This window comes from Ursus arctos, chromosome X (assembly GCF_023065955.2).
Source record: "Ursus arctos isolate Adak ecotype North America chromosome X, UrsArc2.0, whole genome shotgun sequence".
NCBI lineage: Eukaryota > Metazoa > Chordata > Mammalia > Carnivora > Ursidae > Ursus > Ursus arctos.
In genome coordinates, this window is record NC_079873.1 from 15,718,325 (window position 1) to 15,744,934 (window position 26,610).

The 26,610-nt window shown below is 43.1% G+C and overlaps 1 protein-coding gene across 5 annotated transcripts in view; it reads right to left on the minus strand.

The window, feature by feature from the left end:
* Positions 1-11,589: 11,589 nt before the first annotated feature.
* Positions 11,590-26,610, minus strand: part of MAP7D2 (MAP7 domain containing 2) — a 97,043-nt gene continuing 82,022 nt past the window's right edge. For 3 of the 5 annotated variants that reach the window (XM_057310467.1, XM_026480215.4, XM_057310477.1), the window contains exons 11-17: positions 22,360-22,585; positions 21,375-21,479; positions 20,287-20,343; positions 19,545-19,623; positions 18,622-18,808; positions 15,611-15,883; positions 11,590-12,875 (exon numbers count right to left, since the gene is read on the minus strand). In XM_057310467.1, the coding sequence (XP_057166450.1) occupies positions 15,634-15,883; positions 18,622-18,808; positions 19,545-19,623; positions 20,287-20,343; positions 21,375-21,479; positions 22,360-22,585 (904 nt within the window). In that variant the 3' untranslated portion in view covers positions 11,590-12,875; positions 15,611-15,633. The remainder of the gene's footprint in view (positions 12,876-15,610; positions 15,884-18,621; positions 18,809-19,544; positions 19,624-20,286; positions 20,344-21,374; positions 21,480-22,359; positions 22,586-26,610) is intronic. The other 2 variants (XM_057310463.1, XM_057310473.1) reach the window with 2 other exon arrangements.

A 26,610-nucleotide genomic window follows, 5' to 3' on the forward strand; every position in this document is an offset into this window, starting at 1 on the left:
CCACGGGACCCGGAACCACTTCCTTCCGGAACCGCCTCGCCCCGCCCCCGCTCTGGCCCCGCCTACTGTCCGCGGCCTAGCGCTGGCCCGCTCTCCCACCGACCCCTGCTTTCAACTCCTTCGCAGCAATGCTGCCCCGCCTGGGCTGCTCCGGCCACAGCGCCTGCGCCCTCTGCTGGCCATTCCCACCTCTGCCGCTCTGTCCAGGACGCATGCGCCATCTGCTGCCACTCCGCCGGGAAAGAAGCAATGCACGAGGCGTTCCAGGTCCTGCGATCCTGGGATCCTAGGGGTTAGAACTCATTCCTCAGTCAGGTACAGGAGCTTGATCCCATGGGCCTTCCAGCCTTATACACAGGAGGCAAAGGTGATGGGGCAGATGAGCCTCGGCTTTCCAGCTCCTGGCTTGGCCCTTGAGGCCCTTCCAGAACCAGCCCACCTGAACCTGCACCTCTGTAGCCTCTCCCTGCCTACTCAATTTCTGTCCATTCCCATGGCCTCAAATTAAGTTTCTACCCAGAAAACGAAACCTCTGCTCTGGACCTCCCAAGTAGGTTAACGGTACCAACATCTCCCCACCATCCAGTTCAAAATACTGACTCACTTTTGTCTGCTCTCTTGATTTTTCTCCTTCCTCACTCCATCCACCAGCCCCAAAGGTAGTATGTCCTCACTCTTAGAGCTTTCTCACTTGACACTTTGATATAGTATTTACTCCTTGCAAGATTTCTCTCTCAGGGCCCACCTCATTTGGTAGTAATCATCTTTTACCCTCCCTTGTCACTGTCAGCTGATTGCATTAGAATTTTCCTCTCCATCTGAATTGAATTACAGCCATCATCCCAATGAGTCCAACACCCATGACTGAGCCATGTTTCCTTAACTTCCTCAACGCAGATGACTTTACCTCTCCTCTACTTTATCCACCCATTCCCAGGCACATATTCTAGCGAATCTAGACATTCATCACTTTATACTGCTTCATCTCTAAAACCTTAAGTTTCCAAATCCTATTTATTTGGACTTACAATCCTCATCCTTGCAGTCCTCTCTCTCCCTTACTCCCAATGTACTTGGTCTTCAAAGACCAGAGAGCTCTCACATCTGCTGAACCTTCTACCTGACTTAAGTCCATGGCCTTTGATTTCAACCACTCTTGTAAGCAGAGCCCCTGGAATTGCCCTTTGACACATGGTGACATCAAACCACCACCTTTAAACACTCCAGTTATCTGCGTTTTCCATTCCTACATCTGTGTTTTCAAGTATCACTTGGGAAGAAAAAGTCACACAACTATAACAGAATGATGCCACTACAAATTTATGGATACCTGCTAGAACCTTGGTGCCTCTTTTATGTGACCTCTCTCATTTCCAGTGATTGCTGTTATTAACCCTTACTACTTTCTTTAAGCCCCATAGCAATGATCATTTTCCTCTCTTCATACATGATGTTGCTTCCTGCTTCACAGAGAAAAGTCCTCAGCATAGTATATGAGGCCTTTTTTTTTTTTTTTTTGACAACAAAAAAGACCATGTTAAATCAACTTAAGGCAGACTGGTCAGGATGAGAGAATAGAAGAGGTGACCGGAAAGAGAGAAACCCTTGGCAGCTTGAGCCAGGACTGGCCCTAGCAGAAGTAGTTGGGACATTCATAGGCAACCAGGTATGCCAGGCTGGATCAAAGGCCTGCACCACAGCCGGTTTCAGGGGCCCTTCTTCAGTCACCGCCGAATTCTGTGCCAGCTGCTCCACGCTGGACATGCCCAGGATGACTGCGCCCCCATGGGCACCCTGGAGCTGGGAGTGGTGATACATCCACCGGAGGGCGGCCGAAGTTATGCTGGGGATGTTGTCGCAGTAGCCAGCCTGCAGGGCCTTCTCCACCAGGGCAATGGCCTCGAAGTGGTGCTCCTTCCAGAGCAATTCCTGTAGCTCTCAGCCCAGTTATTCCCAAAGAAGCGGCCCACAGGTTGTTTCCTGTCCTTGTCCTCGTACTTGTACTAGTGGGTCAGCAGGCCCCCTGTGGGAAGACTGCAATCAGAGCCCCGCAGGCCCACACTGCTCCCAGAGACTGTTCTGGACTGGCGGGCAGGGCGGGGGGTGGGGGGACGGAGATGGTGGGGGACCATATAAGGCCTTTTATTATCTGGTTCATACTTCACCTCTCTAGACTTCTGCTCCTTGTACTCAGTGTTCTGGCCATACTGAAGTGTATGCAGTTTAAGACAAATACTGCTTTTGCTTCCACTCCATTGCACGTATTGTCCCATCTGTCTGGTTAAGAGGTGTGAGACCTTTTTCTCTGCATATATATGGCTTCAGTCCAGGAAGGTTTTCTATTCTACCTTCAAGAATTGTTTCTCCTCCATTTGTTCTGGTCTCTCTTTTAGGGAGAGCAATTATCTGTGGCAGTTCTCTGTTTTATCATTTTTGTCCCTTTTCCTTTTTTGACATTCTGTACAACTCAAATTTGCTTTCAACATTACTGATAAGGTTTCCCAAAGCATTATTTCTGCTTTTGTTTTTACTTAAATTCTATTACTGAGATTTTAGTTTCCTTGCTTCATTCCTTCTTCTCTCTCTCTCTCTCTCTTTCAAACCGTCCTATTGACTTTGCATCTCATCTTACGTTCTTGCAAAAGGATGCTAAACTGGTGATAAAATTTTCATTTTAGATTCTGTAGTCAATAATTTTCATAAATATGCTCTTCTCTCCCTTCCGCGATTAGTTTTTGTGTACTTTATTACAGATAGATAGATAGAAAGATAGATATAGATATATTCTTTAAATCATCTTTGAAAAAGGTGATCTTTGTTCAGACTTATTGGTTAACAGACAGCACAAGCAGACAGCCCTCACACTATCTGCTGTTCACTTGTGTGGACAGAGAAGTTCAAGCAGCTGGCACAAGGTCACATAGCTCTTGGTGTGTATATGAGTAATGCACGTGCACACATACACAAAACAAGCCTAACAGGAATAGGTTATTATCTGCCTTTCCATTTATTTTCTTTTTCTTTGCAAAGCCAAATCTGCTATTGAATGCTGAGTACGCTTAATACAAGGATTCTGTATTAGAATAAATTATGCTACAATAACAATCCCAAAATCTGATTGGCTTATAACAACAAATGTTAATTTCTCACTTACATTTCAAGTCCATCAGAGGTCAGCTTTGGTTCTTCTGTCTGGGATGCAGACTGAAGATATAGACCCTCTCTGAGACATTACTGGTGTCTGATCAGAAAAAAAGGAGCAAGAGTGGGACCGTGCACTAGATCTTAAAACTTCTGCTTTAAAGCTGAATCAGGACCTCTGAGGGTGTGGCTCAGTATGGTTTCAACAAAGCCCCTCCAGGGGATTCTGAAGCACTCTTGGGTTTAAGAACCATTTCTCTAAGGCTTGTATTCCCTGTAAACCAGAAGATGGACTAGAGGCTTGTTGAAATTCACGGCAGTTTTTAGACTACTAATTCTTAAACCAGAAAAAAAGTCAAATTAAAAAAAAGAAGAAGGAATCATGTATTGATACAGACTTAGACCAAGTGCCCACTCTCATTGTCATTTTTTTTTTTGGAGGGACACTGCTTCTGAGGAAAACTGCCAGCTGCCCTGACATGTCTCTCCAGCTGCCCTTCTTTTTTTTTTTTTTTTTAAGATTTTTTTAAATTTATGTGACAGAGAGACAGCCAGCGAGAGAGGGAACACAGCAGGGGAGTGGGAGAGGAAGAAGCAGGCTCCCAGCGGAGGAGCCCCATGTGGGACTCGATCCCAGAACGCCCGGGATCACGCCCTGAGCGCGTTTAACGACTGCGCTACCCAGGCGCCCCCAGCTGCCCTTCTATACAGCTTTCTTTTTAAAATGCTGATGTGAGAATTAGATAATTAGAAATAAGTAGGACAAATAGCTTTCTCATCCCTTGACAACGCTGTTGGCCCAGATATTTCCCACAGTTTTTGTACAGATGGTTGTATGGTGTTGGCCATGCCTTCAGTATCTACATTAGACCTTATAACCCAGGACTGCCAAAACCAGGTGAGCTCTCTCCTTCCTTAACTATCTGACTCTGGGTTGCTTAATACTGTAAGTGAAATTAGATGTATAATGCTTACCTGGCCCTGTTTCCTCCTCCTTTTCTTCCGTCCCATAAGATAGGCATTTTGGGGGGAGGGATGTTGTCCTTTCTTTACCTTTACTTTTTTAAGGGCTTTGTCAACAACAGGGAGCAAATGATTTATACTGCTTGGAAGAAAATGTTTTTAAACAGGCTTTTATGCTGCAGATTCCTTTTTGCTCATTCTAGTCACTATCTTTATGTCTGTTTTCCTACTGAGATGGAGGACGAATTTCTAAACAAGATTTGGTAGTTACTACCAGGTCCCATAAATTATTTCTGATGAACTCTTGTGTAATGTAGTATGTGCAGTAGCTTGCCCCTGATTCTGAAAGTCATATCACATTTGTGGTGGTAAAAACGTGTTACAACTCAGCAATTATTTTGAAAAAAAAAATGATATGGACTACCTACGTTGATGCAAGTCAAAAAGGAACAATGAGGTTAGGTTTAAAACTTAATTTTACTGCAAAACGTTTTTTAAAGTTCATTATTCCCTTATTTAAATCTTTGCTGCCCCTTCCTTGAAGCTCTTCCCCCAGATCCTTGATAAATTCAGTTCATATATCTCTTCCTACCATAAGCAGTCTGGTTTTGTGTCCTGGTACAACCCACATCCCAATCCAAAAGTTATTAAGCTCTCAAAGAATTTCATTTGTCTGATAAATTTGACTTAACTCCATATTTATTAGGTACCACCCATAGTTTCTTCTACTTTGTCATACCAATTCTTACTCTCCCTTAGACTAGGAGGGAAAGAGAACATAACAGACCCTGTGGTAGATTTTATGATAATGCAATCAAAATATTTATTGCCCCTCTCTTTTCAGGTCCCCTAGTTGACAATGAGAATGACATATGTGGCTCACATTATATTCCCATTACACAGCTCTGGCTAAGTTAATGATGGCATGGCAGAAACAACGAACTACACACCAAATTACTTGTGCTCCCCCTTGCATAGTACAGGTTTCCCCTTCCATCCAAGCTTCTTATGAAAACTTTCCTAAGCCAAAATAGCGTACAGCCAAGAGTATTCCCTGTTTTCTGAAAGTTTGCATTAGGCCACTTCACTTTTATGAAAGACCTACCTTAGTGTGGTAACAGCTTTTTTCTCAAAAGTGAAAATTATTTTCTGATTTCTTTCAGTTAGCAAAAACAAATATGAATGTAGGTCTTTTGTAAAAGTGAAGTGGTATAACCAGAATTTTTGGAAAGCTAGGGGTTAGCAATATCTCTGGTAGGAAGCAAACCAGCCAGGGACTACACTTCCCAGCAATCCTTGCATCTATCTATCATCTATCTGTCTATCTATCTATCATCTATCATTTATCATTTATGTGGGGCCATGTGACTAGTTCTTGCCGATGAAATGAGTGGAAATGGTATGCATCCCTTAGAGGACAAGTTGGTTGGGAAGCAGTGTGTCTTCTCCATACTCTTTCCCTATTCTGTGGGCTTCATGCAGAAAAATATGATAAAGTTGGAAGATGAAGGAGCTACAAGATAGAAGGAGCCTAGTCCCTGAATTACCGCTGAGGGCAGAGATATAATAAGGCACATCTGTTTTGGACTTGGGAAACAAGTCCTGTTGTATCTTAGACATTTGGCATCTTTGGGGGGTAATTGTTATGGAAGCTAGCATTACTTTCACTGACGTACATGCTCATCCCCTTCTCTTTGGCCAGGGAAAGACCCTTCGGTGTCCGTATAGGACTTAGTACTGGCCAAGGAGAAGCACCTATCTGCTGGGAGCTCCTTCAATAGAGTTTCCTTCCTGGTAGGAGAGAGGAGTACGAGGAGCAGCCTGCCATTATCATCTTCATGCGTCTGACCATAATGGCATGAGGATGGGATGCTGGCCACAGCAACCTTCGTAAAGCCAAGACACTCAGAGAAATGCTGCCCCAGAATCCCGATGTCACTGAGCTGCCTTTGAAGCTTATTATATATTATATGTGATTAATAAATACCCTTAAAACTGAAGCCCTTCCTGCTGTGTTCAGTGAAACCATCCAAACTGGTTTACTTATTCCCAACTAAGACAACAACATTCATTTAACAAAGATTTATTGTGGGGCTACTCTGTGACAGGTGGTGTTCTAGGTGCTGAGGCATCTAAAAGCAAACACAAAAACCAGGATCCTTGAGAGTGTCATCTCATGCAAGAATGTCGGTCTGGCAGAAAGATATGCAGATCAGAGGCCATGGATTTTAATTCATAGATTTCCTCAGTAACAACTGTGTTTATTTACTCACAAATATTTATTGAATTCCTGTGTTAGGTGGTAGGAATATTAGACAGTTAGGCAGCCTTGATGTCAAGAAGCTTACAGTGAAGGAGACAGACATTTGTCAAAGAATCACACAAATAAATGTTTCATCCCAAACTGTAATAATACACAAATATGTAACAGCAGACCTGGCCTCATTACCCATCACAAGTACAAATAATAACTGGCAAACTGGCAAATATAGCTAGGAGTTGTGTGGATTGGCAAGAGCCTCAAAGGGTTGAGCCTGTGTGATTTCCCTAAGCAGGAACTTTGAGGTGTAGTAGGCCAGGGCAAGCATAGGCTCAAAAGCAAACTTTGGATCTGGAGCCCAGCTGTGTACTTCCTGACTGTATGTAGCCTTCCATGAGCAACTTCACCTGCCGTGGTCCTCCTGGTAAAATGAGCATAACAACAGTGCTTGTCTCAGAAAGTCATTCCTAAGGTTTAGAGAGAGAGTGCATGGAAAGCCCTTAGTACAATGCCTAGCTGGCTCAGGTCTGGTTCTCCAGGAACAGAGTCTGAGACCAGTTGGCATGCAGGAGGTGCATGGGGGAGTGCACAGAGGAGTGGAGGAAACAGGAGGGAGAACTTGGGCTGCAATGCAGCCTCAACAAAGGCCTCAGGTGAACCCACAGGGAGCAGATCTGAAGCTAAGACAGCCCTTCTGCATTGTCCCACCTTGAGGCAAGGGTTTTTGCACACCCAAATTACCCAATGGATACAGGCTACCCAAGTGAGGGGGTTTAACCTCGGCGATGCAGTCTCCCCTAGTCAAAGGCAATTCTTAGAGAGGAACTCCACCAACAAGCCTCACCAACTGTACTTCCAGCATCTGGAAAGAGACATCTGGAAGGATAGATATCTCACGCTTAAAGAGGAGGTCCATCCACATAGTGCACATGACATCCTCTACATCAGCATTTAATGTAAACCATTAAGGCCATTATAGCAGCTGCTTAAAATTTTCCAAACCTGCTGAGGACTTAAGGCTTTCTTTCTCATCATCAAAGTACAACTTCCTAAAGATTACAAGCAGAATTGTGATGCAAATATACATGAGCACGGGTCAAAAATATGTTGAATTTGTTAAGGAGCAGGATGACAGAACTGGATCGGGGGAGGATGTGGGGATCGCTTGTTGGGCACGTGGATGTAGGTATACACACATCACCACAGGACATATGTTCAGTGGGGAAACAAATGCTGGGAGGAGATCACAAAGTTAGGTACAAAATTGTTCAGTGGCCTGCAGGAACAAAGAGACATAACCTTTAGAGTTAGCTTTTCTGTAAGATGAAAGTCATCTGCAACTTTCTGTCTACAAGTGAATAACTCCAGAGCCTGGGTCCTAGTCCAAGCACATGGCCAGTCATACAAAGCTGCATCCCCTGAGACTCAGCGGCCCTTGGGCTGCTGTGCTGAGACCACACTTTAGCAGGTCTTTGAAAGGGCATGCAGTTATCTTTTGGCCTTATTTCCATGTTCTTGATAATTTCTTACCATCAGTGAACACTGAACACCCCATACCAGCCATCGGGGCCGTCACTGCACAAGAGTGTCCCCTGAGAAGCCCTCCGAAGGTCAGGTCCATTGAGCAAATGAAATTTATTCTTTCCTTCTGGTGGTACCAGTAAGATTCTGTTTGTTCTAAAACAATCTTTGCATCCCACCCTGGGGACCACATTCATTCCAACAAGCTCTCCACAAGTCTACTGTGCCTGACCTAGCCGCTTCTTAGCTATCACTTCTTTGTTGACAACTTTCTGGTCATTTCAAAGATGAGCACACACACACTGCTAGGAAAATGTAATTAAAAGACAGATACAACAGAGGGCTGTTGGCTGTAATTTGAAAAAGAAGTTATTTTACATGAAGGTTCAATTTCTTGGAACTCTATTCCTCATATTTTGCATTTCCTGAGATAAGGGGACATGGGGAAAGACTGCCTTAATACTATCTTGGAAGTCCAGAAGGCTGGTCACTTCAGACTTTTTCCCTAACATCAACCATCCCTCAGAGCCAACTGGAAGGATTAAACTTTGGCATATCCTAACTGCTTCACATAAGCTTCTCTCTTATTTACTGCTTAGCTGAAGGGAGGGGTGGGGAGTGAATTCTCTAGGTGTCACATCTGAAGCCTATCAGCTCCCTCTGCCTTTTGCAAGGTGACTCTCAGACTCTGGGCTGCAGCAAGGGTGATTTGTTTGCACCATGTGTGGAGTGCCCACTGTCTTGGACCCTGACATGGATCCTAGGGTCAAAAAAGAAAACTATTTCCCTCCTGGTTAACATGGGCCATCTGTCCCGAAAACAAGAGCAAGTAGAGCCACTCCATGCCCAATAGATCTGATGGTCACTGTTAAAGGCACGTCTTCAAGGGTTCAGAATTTTGAAAGCATTTTAATTCAGTTTCACCCACTCCATGTTTCTCATCAACTTAGAAGGCCCATACTGGGTATCTGAGCCCGTGTTTGGCATTCAATCCAATATTTATGCACAGAGAATGTGAAACAACACAAAACAGCTCACATAAATCAGGTTACCTGAACACCACATTAATTTGGCTTGTTGGGACAGGAAGATGGGGAAAGTGATTGGTTCAGGGAATACTACTTTCAAATCCCATGTTCTTGCTTCTAGGTACAATGGGGACGTGAACTAATAATACAGCCACGCTCTGCTGCTTTGAGTGGATGGATGGATAAGACATGCCCGCAAAAGTACACTCAAATGAAAATTAGATAGTAGTGATGGCAGCACAATTTTGTGAATGAATCAAAGATGGAGTTGTACAAAAGGAGGATATTTTTTTATAATATGTGAATGATATCTCAATAGTTTTTGTTTTTTTTAAAGCACACTCCGAACGAAGATTCCCCATGGGGGTCCGAGCCCTTCTCAGCTGTAAGCACCTGCTCTAGCGAAAGCACTTCTGCTCAGGGGCAGAAGAACCTGCCAACTCCCCTGGGGGTACCAATGCTGGGGCCCTGGAGTCTCCCCCAGTCTGTCAAGTTCCAGCTCTGTGTCCTCGAGGAAGTAATCCTCTCCTACCAACCTCATAACCTGGAGAAGTCTTAGGACCACCTCACATACAGCAGGAACGGAGAACCCACTGCTCTTCAGGTTCATTCCTGCAGAAGCAGCTTAAACCACGGCAAGGAGAGGCCACTGCTTCTCACCTCCTGAGATCAGGGCAGGGCATCAGTTCAAGATCTTCTGTGCCTCGTGCCAAGCCTTGTGCTTCAATTTTCCTCTGAATTAAACCTTGAACCAAAACTGGTACCCACACCTTGGACCCTGCTCCTGTCTTTATAATTTCCTCATTGACTTCTGGGCCCTCATTCCCATCCCATCAGAGATACTAAACTCAGTTGACCCTCAAGAGACGTTAAGCCAAATGCTCTCTCTCCACAGGAAGAAATAATCCACCCCTGCCCCATCATACATTATATTCTTATGTCTCTTGGGTATGTCACTGATGTCTATTTTAGGTTCCAAATTCTATTTATCAGACTATGCTGTTTCAGTTATGGAAGTTTTATCACAATATTCAGCTGTTCAGGGAAATGCTCCCTTTTTAAAAGCTCATTTTTTAAAGTTTCTCAGCTTTGTGTTTACTTTCTTACATGTACTATATAATTATATTTACAAGTTGTGAAAAAAGAAATTCCATTGACTGGGACTTGATTTAATTTATAAATACTGCACAAGAGTGAGTGCTACCTACTATGAGTCTACTTCACACACACAGGTTTTCCCACCTGGGGACATGACACGTCTTCCCATTCACATCTAATATCCTTCAATCAAGTTTTAGATATAGTTTGTTATTTCCAGGAATTTTCTGGGTTTTCTTGGCATCAACTTCCTATTAATTGTTAACGGGTAAGAAAACTACTGATTTTTCTTCAGTAGTTGGCTCGCCTGTGAAAATATTGTAAGAGTCTTTCACTTGTTTCTCTTTGGGTCTGCCCTGCCCCCAAACACTACCTGTAAAGGCTTCTCTTTTCTGTTTCTAAGCATTCTCACTCTACTTTCTCACATAATGTGTTTCTTGAACAATACTGAAGAGCTGGGATGGAGGTCACTCTGCGTCGTGCCCCCAAAGTAATGGGTCATGTGCCACAGTGCACCTCGAGAAACAAAACAGTTCTTTACGTTGGCTTTCCAAATTTAGTTAACAAAGCATTTGACTAATAGAACACCTGTACATACTAAGAAAATTTTAGGATGTTCACAAAATAAAAATTGCTCTTAGCAGTGACTGGCCACCACTGTGACCCTATGGCCAGGGCTCAAGACGACAGAAGCTACTTGTAATGCTACTGTCAAAGACCAGCATAGGGAAAGAGGATGTCCACTCCTGTGCACTCAACAGAGGCTTTGTCAGCAGAGCTGAGGAGGGCTGCATTGACTGGATCCCTGGCTTCAGAGATAGCAGCCCAGAAAAGTTATCATGACAGTTTCAACATTCCCATTCCAGTTCTGCCCTCCTGGCTCTTGGTCTTGGCTGGTATTGTCTCCCAGGCTGTAGACAATTTGTGAATCAGATTTAAAAAAAAAAAGCTGGTCTGGGTTTTAGCTTACTGGAAAATAAGGGTCACCATACCCATTATAATTTTGTTTAAATGCCAGATTGTTATGTGGAATGTTTTTGTGGATTACACTAAGGTTAACCACATCTTAGCTAGCTAGAGTTGCCTCACATCAGTGGTATGAAAGTATCGCAACTTTACTGTACCTAGAAGTTCATCATGTCCTGGGGACAGCTCATCACTTAAGCTTATTTCCACAGTTGGCTGCACTTGGAACTGCCAGCAGAGAAATTTTAATGAGTTTGACAGGGAAAGGACACCAACACAGGATTTTTGGTTTTTCTCCACATAGGTTTTAAAAAGATGTGATTTGGTTTTAGAACATTTCTTCACTGAGCCTACAGAAACAAACAAAACACTAGCAAGCCATCAGACTCTTCAATGAAAATGTATTTCACGTTAAACACAACGTACAGATGATGCAAATGAGGCATCACCATGGTCACAATGGTGCTGTGAGGCACAAGAGATCACAACAAAACAAACACTTAGCAAACTAAAGCTGTAAGAAAGATGGTGAAGCATTTTTTGAAAGTCAGACCATGCTGTCATTTTCTGTGGGATTTTCCCCCGATATTCATCACGATCAACGGCACTGCATTACTGGAAGCACGTATTTTATTTAATATACACACATACACAAACATACACAGTTTCATAACTAATAAAGTCTTAAATTGTAGCTGGTTTTAAAAGCACATGAACAAGATTACTATTGAGACTTCTTTTTATCTCCTGGTTGCAAACCTCAGTCAAAATTATGGATCTTTTTCAAACGCTTTACCATACAACTCAAAAAAAAAAGTTCCAAAGGTCATTTTAATCTGAAAGTCACATTTCACCACAAGAATTAAAATTAAGAAAACACATTATTATATGGCATGAAACATGTGGAGTATACATTCTCATGTCATTTGTCCCCCATTCAGATGTTTTCATGTTGAAGTTTATTAAAGTGATATATTGGGTCCAGTTCAGGGCCCCCTTGTTCCAGAACACTATCATTTTCATTTGTGCCTGGCTTCATCAGAGTTGGGCAAACACAGGAGCAAACTAAAAGGGTCCCAAGATCCAAGAGAAAAGCAATAGCAAAAACATGAAACCAACCACCTGTGCATGAGACACACAATTCACTCAAACTTCCTTCGGCCCAAAAGCCACCTGATGGCTTGGAGATTTTTTAAGGTGCAACAATGACAAGATCCGTGCTAGACTGAGGTGCCCACGTCTATAAGAAAGTGCGTAAGTGAACAGAAATTATTCCGCACTCCTTGCTTCCTTAATCAACCAGACACATTCTGTTAGGTCCCCAAGGAGTAATGTGGGGCAACACATTTTACAGGTGGCTAAGCTTAATAATACAAAAAGCTTCTTGAGAGTAACTTCCAACAAAGAAACCCCAGAGAAGGGGGAAAACCGTCTGGAATTTCTTCTAAACACAGACAAGGAGATAGGCAGCCCAAGTTCAGTATATATGTTTAAGTAGAGTCCGGGTTAATGTCTAGAATATTTACAGGAAAAGCCATCTACATGTCTATGTACTCCAACTTTGGGAATAAGAACAGTTATAAGGTGAATTTCCAACACAGAATCACCTGGGTTATTGAGAGGATCACTACGATAATGAAGTAGTACAGGAAGCACTGTATCAGCAGCTGAAGCTCATAAATAGAACTGTAACATGAAACTTTGCTGAAGCCTAACAAGGCCAACGTTTTAATGTTTCTACCAAGAGTGGCCAGTGTTCGACACACTAACTAGGAATATACAGTTACATTTTGATCTAATAATTTGGAATCCAGTTATATAGGACAACAGAAGCTTCTTCAGAGGACCGGCAGCTCGGATTTGACTACCAGCAGCTTCATGGGTTCTCCAAACACCACCTGTGTCAATTCAAAAACAAAGCCAGGTGAGATGAATGAAGAGACCACGTTGTACCTATTCTTTCTCACTAAAATGATCCCACTGTCTGGGACTTCCTACCTTCTTGTAATTATATTTTCCTTGGCTCATACAGTATCTTTCAACTGAGGTGCTACAGCATTTTGGGTAGGACTATGCGATTAGGTGGCCACATTCTCTTTGGGTGGGACTGTCCTAACACCTGCAGGATGCTTAATGTCCCGAACTCTGCTTTCCAAATGGCAGTGCCGCCCCCAGCCACTGTGACAACAAAAACCCTCCAATACATTTTAAGATTTCAGAAGAGGACTAATTTTAAGAAGCCAAATGCAGTCAAAACAAACAACTAAGAAAACACATGCTTATTTATGTTTTTTCTATCCCATTCTTTTTGTTTAAGTTTTTATTTTAATTCAGTTACTTAACATACAGTGTACTGTTAGCTTCATGTGTACGCTATAGTGATTCAACACTTCCGTACATCAGCCGGCGCACATCACAAGTGCCCTCCTTCATCCCCATCACCTGTCTCACCCATCCCCCTACCCACCTCCCTTCTGTAACCAGCAGTCTGTTCTCTAGAGTTAAAAGTCTATTTCTTGGTTTGCCTTATTTTTTGTTCCCTTTTGCTCGTTTGTTTTATTAAATTCCACATAAGAATGAAATCATATGGTATTTGTCTTTCTCTTGCTGACTTATTTCACTTAGCATAATACTCTCTAGGGACATGGTTTATTCTAAAAATTACCTGCCATGCATTTCCTTTCATGTGTGAAAGGGCCACAACTTCTTTCCCTAGAGTCAAGAGAAGAGATGCACTGTCTACAGCCAAAAGCTGAGCACAGAAAGATGTATACAAAATACAGTGGCCTTGGTCGTGTGGTCTCCCCAACCTGTTTCCTCATTTGATATGACTTAAGTAATCTCCGTACCCAACAGGGGCTCAAACTCCCTGAGATCAAGAGTCACATGCTCCTCCAACTAACCCAACCAGGTGCCCCAAAATAGACTTGAATATTCTTTTTAGTAGGCTCTATGCCCAACATGGGGCTTGAACTCACAACCCCATGATCAAGAGCTGCATGCTCCGGGGATGTACTGTATGGTGACTAACATAATATAATAAAAAATCATTATTAAAAAAAAAAAAAAAAGAGCTGCATGCTCTACTGACTGAGCCAGCCAGGCACCCCACGTTTCCTCATTTGAGAAACAGAAAGGTTGGACTATATAATATCAGTCATTGAAGTTCTGTTATAGGAGTGGAGGGTAAGAGACACTTAACTCTAGGAAACGAACTTGAGGGTTGCTGGAAGGGAGGTGGGTGAGGGGAGGGGGTAACTGGGTAATGGGCATTAAGGAGGGCACTGGGTATTATATGCAAATGATGAATTACTGAACTCTACCTCTGAAACTAACAATACACTATATGTTAATTAATTGAATTTAAATTAAATAAAACTTTTAAAAAAGAAAGTGAGAGTGTGCTGAGAATACAAAAATGTTTCGAAGAATCTAAAGTGGGAGGACAATTGGAATTAAGTTATGAAAGGATTTCACAATAGATTCTAATTATGTTTTTGTCATCAAAAACAAACAAGCCCCAAACTGAAGTAAATCCAATGTGAGGCATATATAACTAAGTCACACAAATGCAGAGTGTTTATAACCCATTTTGCCAAGAAAAAAGGCCAAAGGTGGGGAACGAAAGCTTCAGGACACAAATTTCAGTTCTCCATTCCCCCACTCCCTCAGGTGTAATCCAAGAAAAAATGTTTGCCTTAAAAGATTCCAGAATGGGTCAATAGAACAGCAAATTGTTTGGCTCAATGCTCCTCACTGTATATAAATGATTGTAGACAGAATGTGGGATGTCACTGAGTAAAACTAAGGGAGAATTTCATTTTATTAATACCACCTTGCGCCACTATTACAGCATTTCTCTCTTTGCCTCTAAAAATTGTGCTACTCCAGACAGATGGCTGGTCAAACTTTTAGCACTGCTTCTCAACACACACACCCATCCACAAACCCCAAACAGCAGGGGTGGCAACGGAGGCTCTCATACAAAGGATTTACTTGAAATCCATCTCCATTATTGTGTATGTGTTGCAGTATATACTATACAGAGGTCCCCCCCCATCTCAAAGAACGTTCCTATGAAACCTTTTGTAATGGCATAAGGTGAAGAAGCAATTACCACTAACTTAGATGAAAAATTTTTTGAGCATTTCCAGACTCCAAAAATAGCCTCTTGGGCTTTTCTGATACTTTAGAACACATCTTGCCAATGGATGTGCAAAATAAATGGAGATAAAAGACAGATGCTCACAGACAGTGCAAAGCTATGGCAGCTGACTGCTGAGTGCGGTTCTCAGGAAGGAGCTCAGCGGAGCCACTCTCACTGCTCAGGGTGCACGCTGCCTCTGTAAAAGCTGACTGCAAGATGAACACTGAATACTATTTTCACATTTTGCTTTTTTTTTTTTTTGTAAAAGCGAGAATCCTCTTTTTATTACTTTCAGTTAATATAAACAGGAAGTAATGTAGGTGTTTCGTAAACTACATTTGGCATAGCGTGGAACTTTTGAAAAACTGGTGATACCCGTATTCATAAAGCTGACCACCCAAGAGACTGAGAGATGTTTATCCCACCTTCACAAACCCCAGTTGGAGAGGTATAAATTTAGACTATAATCAAAAGACCGTACTGTACCTTTCATTAAAGACATGCATTTGTCAACAGAAGGTGTTCAGAGTATTTTCTTGGCCAGGACTGTTAAATCCTTCAATCAGGTTTTTGTTACAGTCATCCAGGCTGAGATTTTCACTGGATCGCTTGGGGTACATCGGGGGGCCAGTGAAATCTAGGAGATCTTGAAGTGCTCGGGCATTACCAGTTCCATTTTGGTCCAGAGACACCCCAGGAATCATTTCACTTACTGGTGAAAATTCTGGGATGGAGATAAGCTCTTCCTTTGAAACAGGACTGGAATGTGGGGAAGGGGAGAGAAGGAGAGAGGTAGAGAGAGAGAAAGAGGCAAAACCTAATTCTATTTGCAATATTTGGTTATATTACTTTTCTAGAGAAGATGGATTTAGAGCCAGAGCTGGTGTGAAACATACTATACAAAATACAAGTTAGTACAACTCTGAGACACTGATAGACACAAGGCCCCCATGGAGGAGAACAAGGGAAGTGGACTGCACAGGGCTGTGAAGGCCAAGCTCACATTGTCCACAGGAAGAAAGAAAATAAAAGCCAAAGGCACCAGCACTGCAGAGAAGCCAACCACTTCGAAAACTTTCAAAATGGGGAGACCAAATAGAAAGCAAATGCTAGAAGTTAAAACTGAGCTGAGGAAGGGCCCTAATCAGCACTGGGGCTCCTAGTGCTGCTTTTCTCTAGCAGTGTCACTGTGGATGAGCTGTTTTTTCTCCCCTGGCCTCAGTTTCCTCTGCTGTACAATGGGGTGAACGATCATTTCTTCCTACCAGGGCTCCCGTGAGCGTGATATGATCGTACCGAGGAAGTCTGTGTGGAGCCACCGGCAGCAAGTGCTCAGTTTCGGTGGGAGCCATCGTTAACATGGACCCCACCATTCACCCAGTCCCCTGCAGAGCAAATCTCTCCCATGTTCCCGCTCTAAAGTGAGGTCCCACTCCACCCTGACTTATCCAGCTCCTGCCTAGCACTCCTGGCTCGCTCTCTCTTCAACCTGGAGATGGAAGAAGGAGTTTCACAGCTGTGTCAACCACAGGCCTAGCTCAGATGAGTGCTGGGCTGGTATGTGAGGTCCTGTCACTTGGAGTCTTCCTTACAGCCAGAGTAAGGCTGCTGCAAGGTTCGACTGTTCTTTTCTTCCTTGATAAGATCTGAGAGAAGAATCTGCAAAAACCAGTTGAACTGAAGAAACTCAGAAAATTCATCTCCCTCATACTCAGCCTAGTTAAGGGGCAGTAGAAGATGTAACACCACTTCTGGTGGCTGGAGCCTAGGAAAACTGCCCCATCAGCAGAAACACCCACCCCATCTCCACCTCACCCTGCCTCCTTTCCCTGGGTTTAAACAGCTGGTCAGAGCGTGAGGAGGAGAAAACGCCGCAAGCTTGGGTGCAACCTCCAGGAGTCATCTCTCTCTAAATGCAGAGGTGGCCACAGGAGAACTCGGAGCACACACAAAGCCCTTCGCTTTCCTGAACCCTGGTGGATGCTGTGTCTTATCCCATACCCCGCTCCCAGAGACAAAGAATAAGCAGAGGTAGGCTCAACATAGGGTGGGGGCAGAAATGTTGCACTAATGTTTAAGATGCCTCAGCAGTTTTGCCCTGGGGGCTGAGGAGATGGACGATGGAGGCAATGGCTGTCTCTGTAGGATTTGCTCTACTGGTGACGGGGTGCTGGACCCTGGGTTTTTACATATTTGGCTCAAGGCCAGGGTGCACAAGCTGGGATATTTACAATCACTGTGCCCTACGAAAGACCCTGCTGTCCAGACGAAGCTGAAAATTCACAGCCAAGGAGAAAAGGGTAAGTTCTGGCCAGATGGAGGTCTGACAGAACTTTTGCAAAACACTGTCACTATCTCCTGACTCAGACAGCTGCCCCCACTCAACTGCCCCAACCACAGCCAGCGAGAGAGGGAACACAAGCAGGGGGAGTTGGAGAGGAAGAAGCAGGCTCTCACCAGAGCAGGGAGCCCAATGTGGGGTTCGATCCCAGGACCCTGGGATCATGCCCTGAGCCGAAGGCAGATGCTTAACGACTGAGCCACCCAGGAGCCCCTGAATTCTCCTTTTGATTGGAATTAATTTGCCAGGTAATATCATCTACAAACACACTAGTTTAAGAATTCCTTAAGATGTTAGTATCTGAAAGCAAATTAGATTCCTTATCAAGTCCCCAGTGACAAGTTTATTTAACATAAGACACTGGACACAGTGAGTCCTATTGGTGTTCCACTCAGATCCCCTTTAGCTGTAGGTGCACCCGTCTCCCAGTTGCAGAGAGAACAGGCTGCTAATAACTCATAGCTGCCACCCTCTATCTCTGAATGACCGCCTTTGGCTGACAGGAGCCCTATGCCCACGGAAGTTATACCTGCATCCCCCATCTTGGGTGACTACACTCAATGACTGATGAATACAGTGGCACAAAGGCTGCCAACCTTAATCAGACCACTCTCTGGTAGAAATTCATCCTCTAGAGCTCCCGTAGGACCTGCTGAAATAATCCTTCCTTAGTGACTTCCCCTGTCCCATCCTGCTTTCCACCCTTCACTTGCTCCAGAGAACTCTTGAACTATAAATCCCATGCCTTAGAATACCTGTCCCAGGCTCTACTTCTTTTTTTAATATTTATTTGTTTGAGAGAGAGAGAGAGTTTGTGCACAAGGAGGGGGAGGGGCAGAGGGCAAGAATCTTCAAGCAGACTCCCTGTTGAATGCAGAGCTGGACATGGGGCTCAATCCCATGACCCATGAGATCACAACCTGAGTTGAAACCAAGAGTTGGATGCTCAATCCACTGAACCACCCAGGCGCCCTCCCAGGCTCCACTTCTAAGGAACCCGACCTAAGACACTAATAAACCACTGATAGCTCTCCTGAATGCCAATGGAACCTATTTTAGTTGATTCAGGCGTATAAAAGACTAAAACAATCAATGACGAGGCAGTGGAGGTGTCTGGAGAAGAGATGAGGCTCACATGCGGAATAAATCAACCTACCTTACATCCATAGACTGAACTTCTTCAGTTGAGTCATCCAGACTGTTTGATTTCCCGTCAAGGGTGTCCAGATGAACAAGTCCCCCAACTGGTTTAAGCCCGTTAGAGAAAATGTCTTGGGGAAAAGTTTCTGGGGCAGTACGCCCCACACCATTAACTTCCTGGCAGGTGTTTAATCCATTTATTTCTGATTGAGAACACAAAGTCATTCTGTTAACCATAAAATATCCAGAACAATGAAATAACAGAGGAAATATATATTGAGGCAATTAATCTAATCCTCTGCCTCACCAGCAGTGCGACACCTTTTGAAAAAACAAACAAACAAACAAACAACAATAACAAAAAACCCCTGTGTCATCAGTTTCACACAGGGAAAAGAAGACTAATGACATCATCAGTGTCTGTGCAGTGCTCCAGACCCACCCAGGAGGCTTGGTGTCTTATACTGTGCAGGTCCCCAGGCTCTGTATTCTTGAGCCCCAAGGCAAAGGAGAGATGTGGAGTGCCTCTGAGATGGACACACCCTTCTGACTTTGGTTGCCATAATATATTCACATCTAAGGAGTTTTAAGTATACTCGAGGGAGAAGAGCCAGACTGCCCGGAAGTCTGGAAGACAGGAAAAACCACCGTAGCATAGCAGAGTTGGTTCTGAATAGAAACTGACCAGCTGTTAAGCTCCCCAGAAAGTGGCATGGGCCAGCAGGTAGCCAGCTTTCTGTGCTGGGCTATTCGAGTACTGCTTTCTGAATGGACCTGACAGTCCTGTGGTGGAGATGGGGACTCCACCAGAAGGGAGACTACATGGTCTCCTTCCAGCAATAACGTTTTTAAGACCCCTGGGTGCTTGTCCTCTGCAGGACATGCTATGAGTGCATACCTGCTGAAAGGAAGAACTCGAGAACCAGTTCTCACACTCACCTATTTTGTTCGGGACAACTGGTTTTGTCTTTTTTTCCACACACACAGCAGACTGAAGCTCCACCTTTGGGTCTTCTTTCTGAAAACACATACAGGGAAGGATGACTTCACACAAAGACAAGTGCTTCTGAAAAGCATCAAAGGGTATTTGGAACTGTGCTGAGCCATCTGCCTGTTCCATAGTAATTCTTGGAAACTTTTGAGCTTATTACAAATCAGCTGTGTTTCCCTTTTTTTTTTTTTTTAAAGATTTTATTTATTTATTTGACAGAGATAGAGACAGCCAGCGAGAGAGGGAACACAAGCAGGGAGTGGGAGAGGAAGAAGCAGGCTCATAGAGGAGGAGCCTGACGTGGGGCTCGATCCCATAACGCCGGGATCACGCCCTGAGCCGAAGGCAGACGCTTTAACCGCTGTGCCACCCAGGCGCCCCCAGCTCTGTTTCCCTTATTAATATGTCAGTATTTTCTGTTTTATTCAGGGACTACTGTGCCTCTCTCTGCATCCCTACCCCCACTTCTCGGAGGAAATCTTTCATTACCACCCTGTCTCTGAAGCTCTTCTCTTAGACTTCTCTTTCCTTACAGGTACCTAGAGCCTCCTTAATCTAGCCAGGAACAAAGTAGGAAGAGTTCAATTTTTCTGGCTGTTCCTCTTCAAGACCTGCAATTCCACTGAATATACTGTGCCACTCTTTTCTCCTCAGTCCGTAAACTATTAAAATGGCGCTCTGAACACCTACCTTCACTTCTGGAGACACATCGCTCTTCCTCGTTCTCTTCATGATTTCATCAATTCTCTGGAAACCAAAAGAACCAGGTAAGAGGACTATAATACCAAATACACATAAAAGCAGCTGGGTCTATATGCAATTTAGACTTGCATAAACTTATAACATAAGTTGCATAAACAGAAAACTTATAAAAGAGAAACATCAGCACAGGATAATGAGTACAGAAAGGTTTTCCAAATATACACCTCTGCCCTATAAACAAGGTCAAATGCTTGAGAAGTGAACTAATATCTAAAATCAACAGTTTTGATCTCATCTTTTTCCTTCCTCTCCGTAGGTTACCTAAAAATCAACAAATCACCACCTGCCATTCTAGAGGACCACCCTAGAGAAAGTGAAGCTGAGGTGCAGGTCAGGAGGGGAGGTCAGAAATTGGTCTCCTAGCCCTCAGGCCTAAAGTAGTATAAAGCCTGGGCTGGATCTAGGACACCTTGGGAATGGAGCTTTATAAGCCTCCTTAAACCTAACTTTATCCCTAATTACATTAAATGTAAATGGATGGAACACTCCAATGAAAAGACAAAGACTGAAACTGGATTAAAATAACAAGTCCTAACTATATGCTGCTTACAAGAGACATTCTAATAAAGACACACATAGGTTCAAAGTAAAAGGATGGAAAAATATTTACCATGTAGACACTAACCATAAAAAGGCTGACAAAGAGGACTTTACGACAATTATTACTGGAGATAAAGATATATTAGCAATAAAGGGGTCAATTCAACAGGAAAATGAAATAATCTGAAATATGTATTCACTTAACAGCAGAGCTTCAAAACATACAAAAGTTGATAGAACTGGAAAGAGAATTGGATAAATTCATAATCACGAAGCTTTCAACACTCTTCTCTCTGTTACTAATAAAACAAGATGACAGAAAACCAATGGAGATACAGAAGATTTGAACAGCACTACCAACAAACTTGACCTAATTAGACAATTTTAAGATCACTCTACCGAACAACTACAGAACAGAACTGGATTCATTTCCTGTTCTTGCCTCACCCTAACTCCTCCTGATCCTTAGCTCTTACCTTCTTCCTCTCCAGTCGCTCCTGCTCAATCTGCAGCATGATCTGTTCTCTTTCTAGACGCATCTGTTTAGCTGCCTCCTGGGCCTTTGCTTCTGCTGCTTCCTTCTGACAGAAACAGGAAAACCAAGGCACAGACTCTACTAAGCTGAGAAAACAGTGTAGTGGGATTCCTTGGGATATGCCCATGTCCTTCCACCTTATCATCTACCTCAAAGGGAATGTTGTTTCAATATTCAGTGTGGATTTACACAGCCTGCTCTATGACACAGTAGACGTGACCAGGCCTCACTCATATCTCAGTCCACCATGCAAATTACCTGCAGATAGTTCCCACACTGCCTGCCAAGGTCTTTCTGTGTCTGAGGGCAGTCTCTAGTCATGTGCATGTGGCCAGGAGTTTCAGAAACTGAGCATGGAGCCAGATGTGGGCCTCGATCCCACGACCCCAAGACGACAACTAGAGCCAAAACCAAGAGTTGGATTCGCAACCAAATGAGCCACCCAGGTACCCCAGGAGTTTCAGAAACTTAACTCCCTAAGGAATGACCTACAACCATGAGAGGCAGGAGTTGACAGATAAATAATCTAGTTTCCTCACCCCTCAGAGGGACAATTCTAAGGCATATTGCACAGTCTCTTAAAGAATGCCAAAGGGACTAGCTCCCAGTGGTCCACAGTAAGCTACTCATCAGTTCGCTTACACGGGCTTTCCTCTCACTTCCCTACCAGCTTCCTGGGATCTCATCCCAAATAAACTACTGACACCCAAATTCTCATCCTTGGGTCTACTGTTTGGGGAATGTGAACTGACATACAGCAAACATTACAAACTTTGTTTGCCCAAAGTAACTCATACTTAATAACTAGCCCAGTTAGTTTAAGAAAAAATTTCAAGTAAATATTACGAGTCATTCAAATTTAACTCATTTTACCCAATATTAACTAAAGCCCTTAAGGAGAGTCCATATGAAGACTCATACAGTACCTGCTTTTCAATCATGGCTTTTTCTTGCTTTTCTTTTTCTTGTTTTTCCTTTTCTTGCTCTTCTTTTAATAACAGCTCCTCCTTGGCCTTTCTCTTAGCCTCCTCTTCTGCCTTTCTCTTTTCTTCCTCTTCCTGACGCTTCTTTTCCTCTTCCTGCTTACGGGCTTCCTCTTCTAGGCGAAGTCTTTCCTCCTCTGCCTTTCTTTTCAATTCCTCTCTCTCCAGCCTTTTGAGAACATAACTGTTGTTAAGAGATGATGACATTCTCAAAAGGCAAACTGCCAAAGAACTGTGCGCTGGCAGGAGAGCATAAGGTACAACATAGTCACAGACATGTGCACTTGAATTAGTATTCACTCAAGAAAATGACTCATCCTTCCTGGAAAGCCGCTTCAGTCCACACAGTTACCAAAAAACAAACAAACAAACATATATATATATATATATATATACACACACACACACACATATATACAAATATATATATACAAACATACATACATATATATATATATATATGAATGAACTAGGGTTGACTGTAAATTCTGTTAATGCAAAGAGTAATGATGTTATTGATTTGTGAACATACTGTAACGAAGACACAAATGTCCCCTAGTCAACGTAAAAATGACCACAACCCCATCATTCTTACTTAATGACAATTCTTTTAAAAACTAAGTGAAATAAATATTTAAAACTAATTGAAGCTGAAAAAAACTGCAAGTGTCTTGATGGTTACAACTGTGCCAATCAGCAATTTAAGAACAGTGACTGCGAGCTCAAAAAGTTTACTTTGGGTTTCAATTGCTACGTGACTTCTGAAGCAGCAAGTGGAAGAAAATGTTCAACAGAACCCTTGTATTTAATATAGAAATTAAAACATCTGTTTCTCATTTGTTTTACCAATCTTTAAAAATCTCTTTTAGCTTGGGGTGCTGTGTGGCTCAGTCAGTTAAGCATATGATCCTTGATTTCAGCTCAGGTCATAATCTCAGAGTCATGAGATTTAGCTCCATATTGGGCTCCACATTAAGCAGGGAGTCTGCTTGCGATTCTCTCTCACCCTCTCCCTCTGCCCCTCTCCCTACTCATGCTGTCCAAAATAAGTAAATAAATCTTTTAAAAAATGAAGTGTTAAAAAATCTTTTATCTTTTATTCTTTGCTATATGAAAATTAAATGACATTTAGAAATTTTTCATCCACAGGTGAATGGTTGATAGTAGAATGATAAAGAGCTCCAAGCAGTGAGGGAAAACCCTATAAAGTCTAAGTGCTTGTTTATATTTCTAATGTTCTTCCTGTTCACAAGTGGTTCACCTTCCTCATCTATAAAAAAAATTTAAGTTATCATACTCATTGTACAGTATGTTACTGAATGGCAATGTGACATATGGGCAAGATCAAAACTTCACCTGAGGCGCCTGGGTGGCTCAGTTGGTTAAGCGTCTGCCTTCGGCTCAGGTCATGATCCCAGGGTCCTGGGATGGAGCCCCATGTCGGGCTCCCTGCTCAGTGGGGAGTCTGCTTCTCCCTCTGCCCCTCCCCCTGCTCATGGTCTCTTTCTCTCTCAAATAAATTTAAAATAAATAAATAAACAAACAAATAAATAAAATGTTTTTTTTTTTAAAAAGATTCTCTCCCTTTCCCTCTGCCCCCCCCCAAAGATCAGGACTTAAAAAGAATATTCTCCTATCCTGTAGGAACTGTGGAGGCAATTAGCCTATGCATCACCAAAGAAATATTTTAAAAGGTAAAGAAATACTGAAAGACATTAGCCCAAGACTAATAGTGCACAATATAGTCTACATTAGCAAAAGTCGTCGTGCCTATACACATTGCTGGAATAACTGAAATAATTAACAAACATTCTGGAGAACTCTGGACAAGAGCATTACAGAGCCTAATCAGAGAGAAACTCTAGTTCCTAGACTTCTCAATGAAAGACCAAGTATGTCTAACACAAGAGTATCAAAATGGGCGTGTTGATAACAAAATTTATCCAAAGATTAATTCAAAGCACTGTTTTAGTTCTTATCCCTCATTTGATGAGATCGTTTGTCCCCAAGAAGTTAATACACAAAGGGTACATTGTGTATGAATTAATGCACAAGTTACTTCATCTTTATCTTCTTCTTCAGTATCTGAAAAGCCATTCTGTTTTACCATAAGGACTTCAGAGGTGCCCAATGCACACACACACACAGTAAGCGACACATCGCCTTGGCCCTAAGTCTCGCTAATCCTCATCATCACATACAACACACATTCCTCCCCACAGGCCCATTAGCCTCTGCTTGTCCCTCCTGTTCCAGACAAAATACCCTCCATTAATCATACTCTGCTTCTCCCAGAGCAGGTGAAAACTAGCTTCCTATATGAAACTGAGTCCCTCAATATCCTCTCCAAGGACAAACATTCTTTCTCTATCTGCTTAAAAAACCAGAGAACATGGATTTGGTCATTTCTCCAATGTCCTGCTGCTGCACGCTGCCTGCCTCCCCCCCCTGCTATCTTGACCAAGTTCCCTCTGGAGTTCATGAGACCCGTGTGCAGTTCTATCACTCCTCTGTCTTAATTCCTGTCATCTACTCCAAACCTATCTCCTTTCCTTACCAGGTAAGAAAGTACCAAAAAACGATGCACCATGGTCATCATTCAGCATTTAGCATATGCATCCCTTATCCCTGTCACTGGCTACTGGTGAGGGTCTTTGTGTAATGACCCCCATCGCTCATCCTTCAGCCCTTGGCCCCTCTTGCAACTTGTACGACATCCCTGACACATGCTCAGCCTTGAACTATTCAATCTGTGAACAAGGTCTGGGTTTCACGATTCTCTCTCTCGTGTGCTTAAAAGTTTTCATTTAAAAAAACCCTTAATCTTCAATATCCTGAACTTGCCCTTCTTTGATCTGTTCTCACCCTGTCCCTTCAGCAGCTTCTCTCCTGACCTGCTCTGGACATGCTGAATTTGAGAAGCATTTGGGACACACTCAAATGAAAGCAAAAGCCAGCTGGGATACGGCCTCTAGGTTCTAGACCAGTGCTCTCCAAGAGAACTTTCTGTGATGAGGGAAATATTCTAGAGATTTGTGCTATCCAACATTGTAGCTATGTAGCTATTGAGCAGTACAAATGCGGCTAGTACAGCTGAGGAACTGAATTTTACTTAATTTTAGTGCATTTGCATTTTGGTAGTCACATAGGAATAGAGGCTATGGTAGCAGACAGTACACCCCTAGCAAGAGACCGGGCCATGGGCACAGATTCAGAGGTCACCAGTGTGCATGTGTTATTTACTGCCTCCCTTGTACCAGGAAGTACCGAAGGTTTTCAAAACGAGATGAAATTAGCTTCAGAAACAGATGGTAAATGAGGCAAAGGGAAAATGAAGATAGAAGGGGAGATGAGAGCAGAGTTGGTTTAGCACATCAAATGCTCCACATGAAACCGTTGTGTGAAATGTGGGCCCCAAATCTTTTGAAGCCAGAGGAAAATGGCTGAACAGGAGGGAGCACCACTGCTCATGGAGGGCTTGTCAGGTGAAGCTGGCCAAGGACTGAGGGTCGGGAGTTCAGGCAACATGTGAGGGGATGAGGGATGGATAGAAGAGAAGGAGAGGCCAAAGAAGCAAGGGCAAGCTTGACAAGGTCAAAGTCAACAAAGAAATGGATTAGGAGTCTGGCAATTGGGAGGAATGGTGAGTGTGAGGTATGAACATGTGTTGAGGAAATAAAGACAGGAAGTACAATCAATTCTTTTAGGAGCTGGGCTGTCCAGGAAATGTGAGAGACAGGGTGACTGTTAGAAGGTAAAGAACTTCACCTTCCTAAGCATACAGCCACAATCATGTTACTTACCTGCTTAGAACCTGCAATCACCAAGGCCTGTCATTTGAGGTCCTGTGATTCATCTTTGCCTCCTGTGACCTCTCTTCACACATCCTATGGCCCCCTCAAACCAGCCCAAACACACCACTCAACAAAAAGATATGTCACTGTTGACAGAAGGCTGGAGGTGGGAAAATCATCAGAAAAGTGCAGAATTTGAAGAAGGGATAATTAAGACCTACTGCCCATCCTTAAAAAAAATAATAAATCAGCAAACCTGTAATTAGAGACCACAAAAGACTTGCCAAGGTCACTTAAGGATCAAGGCTATTCTATTATTTATCACTTGAAATTCAATACCAGTCTTGAAGTGCTGCGGCATGGCTTGCTTCCCGTCAAGTTAATTCTCTAAACGTATTGG